Source organism: Argiope bruennichi, chromosome 1 (assembly GCF_947563725.1).
Source record: "Argiope bruennichi chromosome 1, qqArgBrue1.1, whole genome shotgun sequence".
Taxonomy (NCBI): domain Eukaryota; kingdom Metazoa; phylum Arthropoda; class Arachnida; order Araneae; family Araneidae; genus Argiope; species Argiope bruennichi.
Window position 1 is genome coordinate 2,286,199 of NC_079151.1, and position 18,858 is coordinate 2,305,056.

Below are 18,858 nucleotides of genomic sequence, written 5' to 3' on the forward strand. Positions count from 1 at the left end.
GCGGAGATGTATTTTAAAATGTAATTAGAAATTGGAGCATTTTTTGCTACATTATTTCGTTATAATGTAATATTATGTATGTTTTAGTGACTTATAATATCAATGGAGCGTTTAGATACTTTCTTTTTGATTTAATATCTTGTAATATGCCGGATTTTTATAGTTCATTAATAGTGAAGAAAAATGCCTCTAAAATGCAAAGAACGAAATAGACAATGTTAATCTAGAAATCTCCCATTAATAAATAAATTTTACATTTATCATATTTTGTTTGCATTTTTATTTCTATTTATATCGCTTTTCCTTGTGAATTTTTATGTCCTTCGTGCTTTTCCTCTCAATATCTTTTTAGTATACAAAGTGTCTCAAAAACGTTTTAGTATTATAGTTCCGTGTCTTCAGCGAACTCCACTCTATCAAGGGTCAGGCGAAAGCAATAACAGTCCTTATCATTGCAAGCCAAACTTCACGCTGTAATTTTCTGACTCGATAGATTTAATGTGGGTATATTTATAATGATGCACCTAATTGATGCAATTTAGTGAATTTTAAGGAATATTTACTATTATTTTTAGTTTAAGGATGCAAGAAATGTAGAGATATTTTCTGGCAAAACTTTAAAGAAATTATTGATAACGACAACTAACAACTATGAATGTCTATAATTGTATTCTATTTCTATCTTTTCATGAAATATTTTATCTCTGATTAATTTCAGCTTAAGTTAAATCTTTAAAATCTGATCAAACTTAAATTTTAAAACTTTAATAGACATTTAATATATAATTAAATGCCTTGCTGTCAGATTCATAATGTAAATAGTATTAAAAGTCAATTTTTCTTAACATTTTCAGCATTAAATTTTTTAGTAAAAACAATACATGATTTCAATTAGCATATTTTTGGCAAAATAAATGAGTTACAGGGTGACAACAAAATTATTTAAAAAATTCAATACATATTAATTCTACAGCATCAAATCTTTCAATCACAGATAAGGTTTTTTCCTATGTCTCAAAACAGTAATTATATCTCTTATTAATATACTATATGTGAAATACACTATTGTTCTCTTTTGCCTTATTTGACGAGGATTATAATACTGTAAAGGGAATCGGTATCATTTCAAAACCAACTAAGTACCTCAAACATTCAAATCCGTCATACAAACAGAATACTGCAATATTTTTAAAGCTGCTGCATGTTTGGTAAAATCCAATGAATATAATGTAGCTTGATTTTAAAATATATTTTAATATTTACCACATATTTACATTTTCTTTTAGAGGCATTTACAGGTCATAACATGCAGTTAAAGTCGTAAAAATGCGGATATAAAGTATACAAAAGGTTAAAAGAATAAATATAAGTTGTATTACACAAATGTGATTTAAAAACATAAAAAGTTCTAAAATTCCAACGATAAGTGATTCTCTGAGAGGCGAAATTAATTAATTAAAAGTAAGAAACCAAGCAGTGAACTAGTACCGCTATATGAAGGTCTTAATTAGGAAACAAAACGATAAATTAGTAGCGCCATCTGTAGGCAATGTCTCTTCATAGAAATGCCGAGCAAAAAGCATTAAATCGAAAATTAATTCTTCAAGAAATTTCATTAGTGAGACATAAAGCACGATATGGTTTCATGAAAGAAATTAGCCATTTCTATAGAACTGGAATGAGTCGTGAACTCTATTTTAAACAGCTAATATCAAAAATTGATTAAATAAGTTTAAAAATCTGGTTCTGTTGATGACTTTCCAACAAGTGGCAGGTTAAAAGAAGTAATACATTTCTGTATCTCGTTTATTATTTTTTAGCGCATTTCTGCAAAATGAATTCGTATTGCACCAAGGGAAACATGTCAGGCATCTAGGACAGAAACGTTTCAAGGAGACCTGAATTGTATGCCTATACAGAACAAACTTTTCAGACTTTTCAAACATTGTTCCTGAGACAAGAATTTGAAATTGAGATTCTCGGTGGAATAAGTGACGACAATAATCACTTAAATTGGATTTGTTCTTATAAATCATCCTTTCATGGCGTCGGAAGGGGTAAAAATGCAAGTCGAGTGTGAGAATTAGAGAATCCATAGGTAGTTCCATAGATAAAAGTATATAGCGCTAAGAAATTTATTGCGTAACGAAAGATATGTGGCAGAGTTTCACTTTTACACTAGCAATAAAAATTATGTTGCAATTAACTGACAATCAGCCTATAAAATTATTAATAATTTACAAAAAATAGTTGTTTGTTTAAATATATTTTTTTGCTGAATGAATTTTCATAACCAGGGAACGACGCCATATTCAGCCTGTAGTTTTCCATCCACATTTATTCATCTAAAATATTTTTCAGATATTCTGAAGCTCTGAGGGAATTACGAAGAAAAGAATTTGTTTTAAGAAATTGAACTTTAACGTAAGTCATAAGATTATTACTTTAATTTAAATATATTTTTCTCCATTCAGATAACCATGAAAATGATGTTTTATTTTAGATGCCATGCCATTAAATATTTTTGCTAAAGTATCATTAATTCTGATAACTTTTAAGTTTAATAAATACTATTGTTTCAAAATATTTAAAATTACGAGGAAAACCAAAGAATAGTTCCTTGACTACAACCACTTAATATATATAATTTCAAATGAAAGCTCAAGATTCCTAGATTTGTTTATAAGTCACCAGCCATCTTGTCTTAGTTGAATATTGAACTCGATGTGATTAACCATGGTTCAAATCTTTTTGATGGTGGCTTGATTCAATGTTTCATTTTAAATGTTGTTTATTACTAATTTATGTTTCTAAAGAATAATAGATCTTTCTTTACATTTCTGAATAATTATTCTCAAATATTCTTCGAATACATAGAAGAATTTTGAAATGCCCTACAAGTTGTGGACAGTTTTTCTATTCTTGTATGTTACGATATGCTCCAGAATAATAAGTTTTATTTTATCTTTAAATTGTATTCTGTATTCCTTTGCAATTTTTTTCCCATTTTTTACTGAATTCGAGGTCATTTCGAAGCTAATTAACTGCGATAATTGAAAATATTTGCGATGTTTTTTATTTAACGTGAGTGTCAATAGAGATTTTAAAAAAATTGTGAATATCGCTCAGTTATCCTAACTTCATAACAGAGTAAAGAAGACTCAGTCAGGTTTCAAAACAGGGACTTTTTTCTTTTACGAAATTCCTGCAAAATCCTAATATATATTTTATGGATGCATGCAGTTTCGTTGTGTTTATATTATTTTCTTAATTCTCATTTATAGTACACGATAAAACATATGCTATTTTACAAATACGAAAATGTCTGCAGAAATAGTTTCAAAAACGAATTTTTATTCAATTTAAATTTGATTTATTTCATGTTCAGAAGGACTGACGATTGTTATTCCATTTTAACATGCATTTGATATGCTGGAAATTAGAAAATTTTTATACCTGCGTACTTTCGATAAAAAAGCAATATTCTAATATTTCAAAACTTAATTTATTATTTTATCAATCAATTTAACTAAATTTGACTAGAATTTAAATGTGTGTTAAAATTCGGAGTATGTGGCTTGATAAATTTAATTTTGCGTTGTAAATAATTTCAGAAAAATAATTACCGTATTACACGATAATTTTAATTATAAATTAAAGATTAATTGAAAGAGTAGAAAAATTAAAATTAAAGTTATTCTGAGTTTATGCATATTAATAAAAGTAGCTTCAATGAATAGTTTCATTAGATTTATTTTGAATTCGGCGATATCTAAAATGGCAAATTTTTAGAGAATCTTAGTGTCGTTTAATTTTTAATAAAAATGTCTATATATGCACTTGCGCATACGAAGAAATAAAATTGCAAGCATGTTGATACCACCTGAAATTTAAACATGGTTTTTTCAAAGTATGCAATTTTAAATAATTTTGATTTCGAATAAAATGTATCAAGAAATTCTTAAGAATTTCTAACTGATTTTATGCTTAAATGTCAAAAATTAAAAATATTAAGCATTTTAAAAAAGTTTTTATTATTATTATTATTGATTTTCCGTTTCTATTCAGAAATCTTTGGAGAAGTCCTAACGTACGCTCTTTATACAACTTAATTCTTGCTTTTTTTGTATTCCTGTACCTGCACATCGCTATCTTCTATTACTTTAATGTCGAACGGTAAGTACCAGATTTTTTTTTCTTTCTTAGATTCCGTTTGCATTCAGTTTCTAGAAGTTACTATGCTGTAATCTTCATTTGAAAAAAATGTATATATAAACATACAATTCTTTTATTTTATTCGCCTACCATAGACTTGTTTATTAACCACAATACGTAAGCATACCATTACTTAACCCTTCTTTGCATGATGATAGAAATTTCCATCATAACATCTAGTGAACAAAAAATGTACTGAAAACAGGTGTACTGTAAATTTATTGACTTTTTTCACAACTATTGTGTAATAAGGAACGTAGCTGTCAAAGAAATTAAATGTCACAATCATTATAGGAGGTTTGAATTTGTCATTTCGCTGCTTGTTGTGGTTGGAAGAAACTTTCTATTTCTTGAATATTTTTTATAACACATCTGATTTCTTTTTCTTTTCTTTTCTTTTTTCCTAATAAATACGATAATGAGTGGAGGAATTTAGAAGAGAGGGACATTGAAGATTTCCTTTAATCTAGAGCAGGAATTATCCTGATTTATTTCACAAAAAAAAACATACAAAGGAGGGTTGAAAATCAGTAAACAATGTGATCTGAATCATGCCGCAGAATATAGAAATGCGCCAGTTGATCATTTATGATATGCACAAATTTAAACTGGATCACTGATCAATTTATAATAAAGGTTTTTACTTTTAAATATCATATAAAGCCTAATGATGATAATCCGCATGTAAAAATTTTAATATTGTTATAAACCTAATTCAATTTTGAAAGGTATTCACTGATTAACAATTTAAAGAAAACTATACAGCATGATATCCATATTTTCCTCCCTTTTGTTCAGGGCAAATTATCATTTGCATTATTTTATTCGTTCATTGACAATATTTTTTCTATTATTAATTGGACGATAAATTCTTATAAATTGAATTTTAATCGTTTTTTTTTCTTCTTTTTTATTACTCTGCTTCCATTTATTTAAAATATTTGGAATAATCCCTTTTTTATTTTTACTGATTTGATGAAAATTTCTATTCGCTCATATTTCTTCACTCTTTATGACATATACTTTATTTTATGTCTTCATATATGTGATGGATTTTTACACTTTTGTGACGCAAATTTTTATGTGAATTTTATTATGATATTTGGATAATCTAAACATTTTAACTGTACAGAGTTGACGAAATAAATTCACTGAACGCAGATTTTATTGTTGATTATTTATATTTAAGCACAATAATATACATAATTAACTTTTTATAAAACATATTACATTAATACAATGTCATATGTTCTATATCATTTTTTTTTATTTCTTTCTCGAATTATTTTCTAAAATCACATAACCACATTTTTTTATGTTCTCTTTGGATAAACATTTGAAATTTTTAATTGAAATAGTGTGTTCATGTTTTGCCTTCTTCTCAGTCTAGCTTTTGAGGAATACTATTTATTATAACTGCATTATAACTATTTTCTGTGCTATTCCACTTCAAGAAGATATTTGTGTTCCAGTCAGGTGCAGTTTTTATAATTATAATTAAATTTAATCTTATTTTAAAAATATGTTAGTAAATTGTTTATAGTTAAACATATTTCCACCTTTAAAATTACTTATTTTGCTCCTTTTTATTCATTTGATCATGGTTCAAAATTGAGAAATCTGTTCCAAATAATATCTTGTAGTAGCATTATGCGAACAAAACTAAATTGAACTATTTTTTAATTTTTCATTTGTTCTTTTATTTGCTAAAAATTGAGAAATCTGTTCCAAATAATTTCTTATAGTAACATTATTCGAACAAAGCTAAATTGAACTATGTTTTAATTTTTCATTTGTTTTTTTATATAAACCTTTACTCCCATTGAGGCTTTTAGGTCGACCCAACTACCTTAATACAAAAATATATTTTAAAAATAGTTGATACTTAAAAATTATTTACGCAACATGATCGAATATATCCCTTAGTTTTTTAAGTCCATAATCCAATTCAAATAAAGTTTTTTTTTAATTTAAATAATGATTTTATGAATAATTGTTGCATTCTATTCGTTATTTTATTTTATTGTGATTTAAATTTTAGGTTAACAAGAGATTTAGCATTGGTTTCATGGTCATTTGGTCAGTTTCACATTGTTACTGCCGTATGGATTGGCATCAACTTATCGATTGTTTTCTTTTTACATCCTGTCTTTCGATTCTGGGCTTCTTCTAGAGCATTTGCGAAGAAGAAGGGTAAGTATTAAGTATTTTTGGGTATCTTAAATAAATATGCCATTGAAATAATGAATAGTCCAGAAAAATATGGGATAAAGTAGAAATGAAATGATTTGTGTTGTCTCAAGTGAAAGATATGATGATAGTAAGATAATATTCATATGATTCAAGTGATACTATTCATCCTCTTTATAAAAAGTTAATTTGTATTTTCGTTATTATTTTATATTTTTAAGCTTTCTAAAAAGAAATATTTTCCAAAATGTTCAAAAACATTTTGAAATAAACATATTTAATTTTGAAGTCAGTGTTGCTTTGCTAGATCTTTGATCATTTTTCAAAGCATGTTACATTTAAAAGGAAAAAATCAGCATATTTTATGACTTTCAAATTCAAAGTTTAGTGTTAAGTTGCAAATGGAAAAACTGATTGTTATATAGTTCCTTAGAAAATGTATAATTTAATTATTTTGTGATTAAGATCTTATATTTAAAATTTCTATAACGAAAGAGAACGTTGTGCACAAAAGACAAAGGCTTCATATGATGATAGAATTTTTCATATGCTTGTGAAACTGGTAGAATCGAGAGCTGAATGTGTTTTCTGCTCGGAACATTTAGACATAATTTTTATGAAATATGAAATTTAAATTTCCAGATACTTTGGTGTCATATTTTTAATATTAAAACGCACTAATTTCTTTGAACTGTGATTTACATTTTATATTTTGCTTTTGGAAGTAATTTTTAACTAATCAAATAAGACTTTAGAGAACCTTAAGATATTTATTTTTAGTTATGAGATTCAGGTCTTTAAAATGATCTCAAATACCATAACTAAAACTTATTCCTTCCAGTTAGTCTCGCTTTGTGTATAAAGAAATGCAAAAGACCATGTTAGCACTACAAAATTCAGACTCAGACTTCAAGTACATCTTTCCAAAAATGATCATTTGAATAAATCATTTTTAGGACTTGATTCAGCAAATATACTTATGCTACTTCATTCATCTTTACAGGATTTGTATGCCAAGATGCGCTGTATTTCTCTCTAAAGCTTTCCCTATTCTATTTGAATTTTTTTTAATTCCCTAAAATTCTAATTGGATTTTTTTTAATCCTTTAAATTCTACTTGGATTTTTTAGTGTATTTTTTTTTTGTTGTTGTTGTTATGTGTGAACTTTCCATGACAAAAATAAATTTTTCTTTGAAATTATAAAAATAAATAAATAAACTCTGGAAAAACTAACTAAATTACATTCCAATATTTCCTTCATACCGAATCGTCGTTTATGGCCAAGAGTTCAGTTTAAAGATTGATTGTTGTTGTTTTTCTGTAGTTTATTTGGCGCAAGAGTCATATTTGGCTTAAAGATTGAAAAGGTTGCTGGATAGAGATTCGATTGAACGCTGGTCTGTTGTATGGCAAATCCATTGAGCATCCTCCTGCTAGAGTTGGACGGAGGTTTGAAGAGGATATGGTGGTTCACTTTTCACCTGCATTTTTTAATCGCGTTCTAAATTGAAAGTTGAATCCTAAAAGAGCTCCAATATAGTTTCAAAACGGGTCGTTATTTTGAAAAAAGCTGAAAATCTCAGTTATTGGTTATGTACTCATGCAATTTGATAACGCTTTTATTGAAATTATTTAAAAGTTGAATGCAAAAACATAACAGTGCAGATTTTTTTTAATATTTTGTTTTTAATGAATGAATAGAATAAACAGTTTTTTGCTACCCTACCGGTTTTAATTCCTGGTGGAATTAAACCGATAGGGTAGCATAGTAATCTTAGGGAATTTCTCATTTTTAAATCTGTATTTAACCATAAATTTATTCTAGCTTTCAATTAAATGCTACGTTTTATTTTTTACTTCTATTGCTATTGCTTCAAAAAAGAAAAGAGCATCTCATATTCTTAAGAGAATTTAATTGATTTTTGTTTTTTAAATTAATATTTTTATTAATTTTAAATAAGCGTATACAGAATTAAAGAACGTAAATTCTGTATTTAATGCATGATACGTCGTTAAAGGATTCAGTTAAAATAGCAATTCATTTAAAAGATTTAAAAAAGAACGCCTGAATGTGACTTTAAATTTCTCAGTTGTCATGTGAATGGAAATGACCATATCCTCCCTCCTAAAAAATGTGTCATCTAATTCAGAGTATAACCTCTTGAATTATGAATTTCTTTTAAGACCAAAAATGAATAAGCTTTGAGGATGTCGTAATTAGGGTTACGTGCAGTTGTGGTTGACTCCAATTATTGCAACATGTTAGAAAAATAATTTTATTTACTTTTAAACTTAAGAAATGAAACAAATAATTTTGATTCACTACAAGCTTCACCGAGGCGAGTGAGCGAACATTCCGAAGAAAACGGAGAGAATAGCTTTTTAGAAGCATCGTGCGTGTCAATACCCGGATGATGTGCAGCGCGCCATTACGTCACACACAGCCTCGACGGAGACTGTAGTTTACAGATTCATATGGAAAGATGATAGGCATTCGCTACAAGATCCTTGGAGGAATAATGTCTGAAATGCGTGCCCCATAACACTAGATTTGAGACTGAATAGCCATTGGATATTTTACGTATCACCAATGTAGCGCATATCTAACTTTCTTAAACTCATTATTTGATATAAAGGAAATAACTCGCAATTTCTTCGCAAAGAAGATATCAAGTTTACACCAGTACTATAATTTACTCATCCTTTATTCAATCCTGAAAGGTGTTTTATAATTCTGCTTTTCAGTACCAAAGGAATGAAATTTAAAAAAGACGATTTTCCAGTTACAACAATTTTATATACAAAATCTGATTTTACATCAAGTCATAAGTAGGTAAATTTATTAAGAATACACTTTTTATAATTTATTCTGGTTAATATGAATATAAATCCTCAAACAACGAATTAAAGTTTTTCCATTTTTATTTTTCATTTTTCTGGAAAATTGGTATAAAGTGGCTTACGTTTAAATTAAAGAATTAATTTTAAATTAAATTAAAGAACGTTTCTGAATTAAAGAATTTATGATCGCTCAATATTTAGAGCTCTGTATGTATAACGATGGATACTTTAATCTCTTTATAGATTTTGTGATTCAATATTTTGCACTTTATTCACTTCGTATGAAACAAAAACAATGGATAAACATGAGTAGATATGAAATTAATGGATATTTTAATCTCTTTATAGGCCTTTATGATTTGATGTTTTGCATTTTATTCGTTTTGTATGAAGCGGCTTTGCTGATAATTCCACCAAAAATAATCATAGACTGCAATATACCACCCGCATCATCTTGCGCGTTAGTAATGGAACAGGTCGGTATTGTATTCTTTTTTATAAACCAAGTATACATAAATAAGAGTTAATAGAGTATACAAGTTAAAAGTTAAATAAGAATTTAATGTTGTCTTTATTTCTCTTACATTTACGTTATGTTATAATTAATACTTCTCTCATTCGGTGAAACATCAGAAATCTATTAATTAATAAATTGCAAAACCATTTAGGGATGATATTCTAAATATATAAAAGATCTGGTTTATCTTTATGTTCGTTTTAATCGTCGCTTTGCAATCTTGGATCGTTTTATATTGTATATCGAGATGAAATATGGGTCACAGATGGATTATCCCAAATGGAATTTTTTTTAAAGCTATTTTAAAATTCGAATTAATTTTTATTAACTTGATTCTAAATGATAAATTAGAATTAATAGTTGGGAAATTTTAGGAATCATCATAATTTTGTTTGCAATTGGAGAGCTATAATTTTTGTATCATTCTAGAGTTCAGTACCTTTCTAATTATCGTAACTTGAAGTTTGTAACTGAAAATTGATCTGTGCAACTTTTCTAATTTTAGTGTGTTTTCTATTTATTTATTTTACTGAATAAACTTTTTTTTCCAAGTTGACCTACGGGACTTAATTATTAATTAAACACCAGGCTTATGCATTAGCATTTCGCGCAATATTTGAGTTCCACGTGTTGCCATTCAATAAAAATAACAATTGAGAGTAAATGAATTATTATTGCATACGAGTTCTTTTCATATTTTTATGTGGTTTTAAAGAATTCTTTTTTCGCTTCTGTATTATTTAGCTCAGTGGTATCTTGATATGATACTTGATAGTAATTGAATTATGCCTTCGGAGGCCTTATTTATTTTTATTTCGCTGATAGTGTACATAATAGGCAATATAATGTGGTAACTAAACTACAAGTGTTCAATATTCAATTGTAAGGGTCATTAATTATTACATGGAACCAGTTTAAATATCAAGATCAGAAAAAAAAACATTTATGTATATAGTTTGTAGATTATAAATTTCTTTTTCAAGTTAATTATTTATGGTTATAAGAAAGTAGTTTTTTTTACAAATCTGAAATCCAGTAAAAATCGCTTATCTAGTAAAATGGTTAAAAGTTTAACAGATAATGGATTCAGGTACCATATATCTGCTATAGTTATAAATAAATTTGTTGAAATTAAACAGAGGAATAAAACGTTAGGTTTAGTAGATAGTTGAACTTAAGATTGAAACAACAATAGTGAGATTGAATCAAGTAATAGTACTGAATTATTGCTTTCTAAAGGAGCTCAGAACTGAAATTTATGGAAATTCCAAGCAAAAGTAATTTTACAGAGCGAAGAATTATTTTAGAATATTTAAAAAAACTGCTCCAGCAATAAATGACGATTTAGAGGAAGACATAAAACAGCTAACTGAATGCAAGAAAAGTTATTTAAATTCATAAGATATCACAGCTAGCTGGAATGAAAATGGACCTGTAATATTGCTAAAGTAATATGTTTTTTGTATCAGCACAAATCCAAAGTGAGTATGTGTATGTTACAAAAAGATTTTTAATGCTACTTGCGATGGAAAACAAATGCCGGAATGTATTTCCAGTTTAAAAGAAATTAGAACTTAAAACTAAAGCAATCTACGGGACATATACGTGACCATATGCTCATCACTGAAGTTTTCGATGATTTGCTTCCAGATTATCAGTATTTCCTTAGTGTCTGTGAATATGTACCTCCTGATAAACAAGGTATTAATGACTTTATTAATAGATTATCAATTGATAGATAAAAAAAGATTGAAAATGCACAGACTCAATAAGGAAATGCTTTCATAAGTAAGAAGTTATAGAAAAAGAAGCAATATGAGCAAAATGAATGCAAGCTGTAATATCTATCAAAAAGTGCTTTTCAAAGACTTTGATTTAAAGTTATGTTTTATATGTAGGAAGCAAATTATAGAGCCAAAACTTTTGACAAAGGCCAATTCTCGCCTACAACCAAAGAATAATTTAACCAAAAGAAAAAATATAAGATTTCATCAGTATTGTTTAGCTGTTGAAAAATGAAAGTAAAAGAAGTTGGCATTTCATTTTTATTGGTCTAAATTCTGTGGTTAGTCAGCACATGATATATGACAAAGCATTGATTTATAAAGGAATGCTAAGTCTTATAAAAATAAAGATTGTATTGGAAATACAATAGATGCTTTTGGCAGAGATAATTTTCAAAACAGAGCATTTGATGAAAGGGATTGTATTCCAGTGAGTTGAAAAATGTTTTATATTTTCTTAATTTAAAACGAATTCTCATTTTCGTTAGCTCAATAAAAGAGAAAGTCTGTGCAATTGAATTAGATAAAAAATTTGCAGAATCATGAACGACGAAAAAAAAATTCTTGGAAATAGAGTGGAAAAGTTATGCAAATTAATCCAAAACAAGTCTTTTTGGAACATATAGTGATAGATTATTCGTAGTCATCACAGTTTTTTAATACAAGCTAATAATATCATCTGCCTTTTTATAATGCATTTATTCATTCAAAAATGTTTTAGAAATCTAAGGAAAACGAACTTTATTTTCCTTATGCTCTCTAAATTTTTAATTCTCGTAATGTTTATTGACGTCCAATTAAAAATGGTTTATATCCCTTGATGTATAGTAAGAAATATTCAACATTTTGGAACTATCTGATGAAGATAAGCCAATAATGACGACGTAAAATATAGAGCAACATAGACTACAGCGTTGATAGCAGATATTGATTGATAAGACAGATCTATTTCTTATTATAACATACTGATGCCTGGATAAAAAGCATTTTGTCAAGTAAAAATATAGTTAAGACAATTATGATTTTCAAATTATTTGATCTCTCATAGTTTTGAAATATCTTTTTTATATTTTATCTGCAAATTTCATTTTCATCGTTTCATTCATTGTCATTGATATTAAATTGGAAAGGAAAAATATTAGCATTTTTTGTATCAATTTTTACTTATATATATTTTATTTCGCTTTATATCTATATTAACATATGTTTTGTATTTCTTCCATTTCAGTCTAGACTTTTTATGAAGAGTTATGCATTTGTTCGAGAAAACATTACCAGAGTTTTAAAGTATAAGCTCCATGAAGGTATTGTGAAATCTCAATTGATTCGTATTTTTCGTGATTCAATCCTGCTAAAGCCATAAAATTATACAATGCCGTTAAAAATTAAGAAAATTTTCGTTTCTGGTGTTTATCGTTAGAATGACAATTTTAATAAAGTTAGATTGCATATACGATATAAGAAAATAGCTATACGACTGTAATTCATGTATAAATTATCGTGTGCAACCATCATTAACATCAAAAGATTTAAAAGAAAATCAGAATAAAGTACAGACTGGCAAAAAATGTGGCCCTCTCCTAATCCACAGGTCTCGCATTATTAATTCAAATTTCAGTTTTTATAACATAAGGTTTGGTTAGATTTAGTTTGAATAAGTTATATTGACGCTTTCTTTTAATGCATCACGAGGTCCTCTTGTGTACACAGCCGGCCACCCCGCCAACCACTGTACGAAGGAGTATTGACAGGAGCATCACGAGGGTTATTTGGGATGCAGAATACTTAAAAGATTTGGTACTTACCTGCTCCAAATGTCACCATAGTATTCGGAGGATGTTCGGTCCTCGATGTCAGATTCAACGTAACCAAGTCCACTTGCATCTGGAATTCTTTGCCACGAATCCAGATCTTAAACCTTTCCCCAAGCCAGCGCAGTCTAATCCAAGATTGATAATCCAGTTTCTAATATGTCAGTTGCTGCCGGAAATATGCTTGAAATGCTCAGGATCTCTAGCAGAATCAATTCATTCAAAGCAATATAAATCTTCTGATATTGTTGATGCTTGCCTTTAAGAGTACCTATCATAAAGAATTGAATCACCAATGTCTATTTTGATTTCACTTTTTAATCAGTCATTTCTACTTTATGTATGTGTAACACTAGCTACACATTTCTACCTGCGTTTTTCGATAAAAATCTGCTTAGAACACCAATAGCTGATATTTAATGTCAAATCTTGATAAAATATTTCACTTACTACAGGTTACAAGGATGACGATGATTCATTCAGTTGCTTTCCCAGTGCGCAAATCTTAATTGAGTTCGAATATTGCACTATTTAGTATTTCAGTAGCAAAAATGTGTCCCACTGAAAATTTTAATACTACAAATAAGATGATTATAGGAATTCCCAAGACTTTTAATCCTATTGTGATATCTCGGCTTTGAGAAGAAAAGATTATAAATATGAGACTCGATTTTTCTGAATATTCAAGACATTCTCGAATTAAAGTGTGGAGTGTGGCTCTGATGTTTTCCGAATCATCTAATTACGATTCAAAACAATGAGATCCTTTCTCAGTGTAGTCATTGCACATAATGTTCTTTTGATAGAATCTGCAAAAGCACTTATTTTAAACACCTACAGAAAATAAATTCAACTTAATCAAACTAAACGTTAAAGTTTCTTTAGTGTAAATCCGCTCTTATCATGCGCAGTATGAATATGACAGTTAATTTTTTTTTTTACTTATTTAAAATATTGATAGCGATTTATTAAAAAGCCTTCCATTAATAAACAATAAATAAATCTAGAATCGAACAATGGTATTGTGATAATACTTTAAGCATCTTTACTTTACGCAATTACTTCGTTAATTAAAATTGGTATTACTGAAAAATCAACTTTTCGAAATTAAGAGTATTGTAAAAGTGGTTTTTTGGCTATAGCATGCGCCAAAGCTGCCTAGGAAAAAAAAACAAATTTATTAATCAATTTTTATTTAAAAATAGAATTAAAAGTTTGATAAACCTCTTTCTGAGTACTACCGAAAAACATACTAGATCTGATTTTTGAGGGTCAAATAATTTGCCTTATCATGAGTTTTGAATAATTTTTAAATTTGCATGCTGCACCAAATAATATACAGAGAATATGCAACCAACAATCACTATCAGGTTAAAAGTAATTAAATCTTTAGTACTGCGTATGAATCGTAACAAGCAATTATGCCTAATGTTAGAAAAGCTTTCCAGTTTTTTTTAATTTTATCATTTTTTAATGTTTTATATACGTTAAGAAGTTAAAATAATCATGCCTAAAAGTAATTATTAAAGAAATTTCGCAATTTTGGTAGCTTTTAATGATCTCTACTTTTTTCTTTACTTTTTATAAGTACTGTTATTTGTACTGTTTTTTTTTTCATATTAAAAAATTAAAAAGCTACGTTTAAGATTTTTTTTCAGATGATGATGAGGAATCAAACTCACCTCCTTGTCCAGAAGTAGGAAAACTGATATATTTTTTATTTGCACCGACATTAATTTACAGGGATAGCTATCCAAGGTAAAAGAAGGAAAAATTCTTGCATTCGTTCTTTCATTTATGATATTTTACGAATTTGCAGCTACGAATTTTGCAAGTCAGTTATGCATATGTTTATATATATATATATCATCAATAAAATTAGACAAATTCTTGAAAAATGCTTTAATATATTTCTGTCGCTTTAAAATATCATCTCTATAATAGAAAAAAAAATTACATTCGTTAATTTACGTGCAATGTACTGCGACTTACAAGATAATAACCACACACCTCTGTTTTCCAAATTTCATCATGGAATAAAAAAACTGATTTTTATTTTTTGCAAGCATGAGTGATTGTGGGGGATTCTTTTTTTTCCCCTTTTCCTATTTAGTATGAACATGAGACCTACATGCTATGTCTATGTAATAAAAATCGTACCATATTCGCTACTAATTGCGAAAAATTCAATTATTTCCTCCAGTTTTAATATTTGGAAAACAGAAATAAAGGACGATATTACTTGCTATGCAATGGTATGTTGTTTACAAACAATATATATGAATTTGTGAGAATTTTTCTGTTGCATAGATGAGATTTTAAAATAGCATGAACACATTCATTCATTTTCCTTTATTCAATATAAGAAATAAAAATACACGAAATCGTAGTAGAAATAGTATTAAAAAATCCTTTCCTTAATTTGATAAATGTTTTAAAATTCTAAATATTTTAATTATTCATAAATTCATTCGATACTGAAATAAAATTCATCTGCATATCAAATGAGATGTTAAAACTTTAACTATTGAGTCAAGTTCATCAGTGGTGAATAGTTCTTTTAGGAAGCATCGATGTAAATTGATTTCTTTTTTTTAAAAAAAAAACAAACTTAGATTTAAAATAAATTTAAGTAAAAAAATTATTTCAGAAGCGATCTTGTGTGAATGTAATAAAAAAGGAATTTTCTTATTTTAATTATTTTATAATTCATTAACACAAACATCAGTGAATTTTGAGACAAATTTTTTTCTCAAATTCACTATGAGATAGTGATACTATTGCAGAAAAAAAAATGCAGTATGATAATTATATTCTGAAATATTTAAATATTGCATAATTTACTAATTTACAAGTATACTTAATTTGAAAACTCTATAGTGCGTTAAAAATTGATTATAAAGTTCCATTTTTATTTCCTCACGTAGAAAAAGTATTGCAATCGTTAAAAAAAATTTTACTCTAGATTTAAATGAATATATGTTAAACTTAAATTCTTGAGTTTGGAAAACACATTTTTGACATTACGTCTGTCTGTGACAAATATAACTCAAAAAAGCTTTGAGCTAGTATATAGTGTTTGCACAAAATTTGTGCATTTTTTCGAACGGATTTTTTTTTTCAAAATACGTTCGAAGAATTCTAGTTCGACTAATACAATTAAAAAATATCTGGCCATCTGTCAACTTTTCTGTAAAATCCGTTCTGAGGAAGTCTGTCTGTACGGCTGTTAGAGCACAAGCTAACACGATAACTACAAAACGAAGAGAGATGTATAAAACTCAGTACATAAATTTAGCAACTGTATTGTAATTACGTATCTAGTTTAGAGAGAAATTCAACAAGAGGTTGACTACTTATTGGTTTGTATTTTCAGAAACAAATAAACGCGATAAACTTAAAAACGCAGTGACTTAAAAATATCAAATTTAGCATGGGATTTTGTAACTACAAAAAGCAGTTTTAAGCAAATTTTTGTTTGAATCAGTTGAGAAAAACGTGTCAAAAATACTAATTCGATTTTCGGATACTTTTTACACAAGTCAGAGATGGGTCGCCAAAAAAACTCGCCAAGAATGACACGATGCATTCAGTAAAAATGGTAAATTCACGACAAAGTTGAATATATCATAATTAAAATAGGTCAATACCATGCAGGGTGCTCTCTGGGTTAACAGCTTTATTAGGGACTGTGAGTGAAAATTTTTGAAAGACTACTCCCTCTGGTTAAAAATATGGAAAAGTCACGTTAAATAAAAGTTTGTAAAAGTGTTTCACTTTTTCTTTTATTTTCAGAACATCTGGTATTCGCTGGGGTTTCGTTGCCTGGAATCTTTTGCAATCATTTCTTATTGTATTGGGTGACTATATTGTCTACATTTGTTTTTTAGCGAATAGCTTCAACAAGTCGGGCATTGAACCCATACCCATCACTCATTTTGTGGGTTTGTTGGCTATTGCAATCTTCGCAGGTAATATGATCTCGTTCTTAACGTTTTATCGCATATTACACTGTTTGCAGAATGCTTTTGCTGAAATGCTGAGGTTTGGCGACAGGTTGTTTTATGACGTAAGTATCTTTCTAGTTGCGTGCTGATTTCATATGTTTATAAATGTTCAGAATAACTGCTGATGGAGTGACCTTTTCTAAGATTTTTTGTTATGTAGATTTTAAACACGTTTTTCTTTTTTTTTTTTTTGCTTTATGTGAGTGATAAATGTAATTTTCAAAATTCTTTAAAAAAAATCAATCTCACTTGTTAGATGAGTCTGGTATTTCTCATGCCTTTGTTTGAATTTCAGTATTCAGTTTTATCATGATTAGTTTTGTTAATGTAACGAGATTTTCTGCTTTCATAACCAGGAAGTCCCACGGGGGAGCACCTCGTAATTGAAAGTGAGAAGCGTTTGGCATGGTGGTTGGTTCTCGCCACCCTTGTAGGTATACAAAATGTTGGGGTGGCTAGTTCCCATCGATGATGGGACGTGCTTCTTAGGGAAGGGTTGTACCGTAGCCGGTGATGGCCCTTAGGAAACAACCCCAGTTCCCGGCAGTGTTGCTGTCACGGCAGTCCAATCATTCTTTTCCGTATGCCTTCGAACGGGTCAGAGTAATTAGTCTATGATTCACCACCAAAAAAGTAATATAGCTGAAAACAATTAGTTACTTGCTTCCTTTTTGAGTTTATTCTAATGCAGTAAATGAAACAAACAAACAAAAAAAAAGAACCATCTTACTGGAAGCTTCATAGAATTTTTGAGGATGAACAAAAAAATTCTTACTTACATTAGCTGTCCTAGTTTTAAACATCGATATTGTATAAGATTAAATACCGTTTTCTATAGATACATCCTAATATTAGCGAACAATTTAAAATTTTCATTGCTAGAAATCAAATACAGATATTGATTGTATATTTCTTTCCCATAAAATTCTGAATAACTTGATTGATTTCCTTAAATATTAAACTCCATTTTTTTGTTGTGGTGGTTAGAACTTCTAAAAAACAAGATTACTTTATTAAATTTAAGCGAATTTTTTTATTAAATTTAATTGCAAGGACTATTTTTATACATACAAATTTTATAATTTCATTTATAATTGTTATATGTAGATATCTTTTCTTTTCCAATATTTTTTCGATATATTTACAATAAATGTTTACAATTTTTAAAATTATAATAGATTGGAGTGTTCATTTAATTGACAATTACAGGCCTTCGGCGATTAGATGTTTCGTTCAGTATGTTGGTTGTATTTAACTTCAATTAAATATCTTATAATAATTATATTTATGATTTTCTCAAAAATAATTTGTTAACTTCAAATTGTGAGAGATATTAAAGCTTTCTTTAATACCCCTCCAAGGTTTTTTGTATGTTGTATAAGTGAAATTTTCTAATAAAGTCTCAAGGCTTCCTCGCTGAAAACAGAGCTGTTAGTGTAATGGACCTTCTAATGTACATCGTATTTCACAGTGATATCCTAGTCATTTCGGT

At 28.2% G+C, this 18,858-nt stretch overlaps 1 protein-coding gene across 1 annotated transcript; it reads left to right on the forward strand.

Annotated features, from left to right (window-relative positions):
• The first annotated feature begins 3,896 nt into the window (after positions 1-3,896).
• On the forward strand, positions 3,897-17,838 carry LOC129962001 (sterol O-acyltransferase 1-like). Its single transcript, XM_056075663.1, has 8 exons — positions 3,897-3,910; positions 4,069-4,176; positions 6,257-6,408; positions 9,596-9,723; positions 12,777-12,852; positions 15,018-15,117; positions 17,155-17,330; positions 17,723-17,838. The coding sequence occupies exons 1-8, from the start codon at positions 3,897-3,899 to the stop codon at positions 17,836-17,838; spliced, it is 870 nt and encodes a 289-aa protein (XP_055931638.1).
• The last annotated feature ends 1,020 nt before the right edge of the window (positions 17,839-18,858 follow it).

What these genes read in the sequence shown, in the direction of transcription:
- LOC129962001 (XM_056075663.1), top strand. An exon ending in AGCATTTGCGAAGAAGAAGG is followed by an intron (nt 6,409 to 9,595) that starts GTAAGTATTAAG and finishes ATCTCTTTATAG; the next exon opens with GCCTTTATGATTTGATGTTT. An exon ending in GGCTATTGCAATCTTCGCAG is followed by an intron (nt 17,331 to 17,722) that starts GTAATATGATCT and finishes TTTCATAACCAG; the next exon opens with GAAGTCCCACGGGGGAGCAC.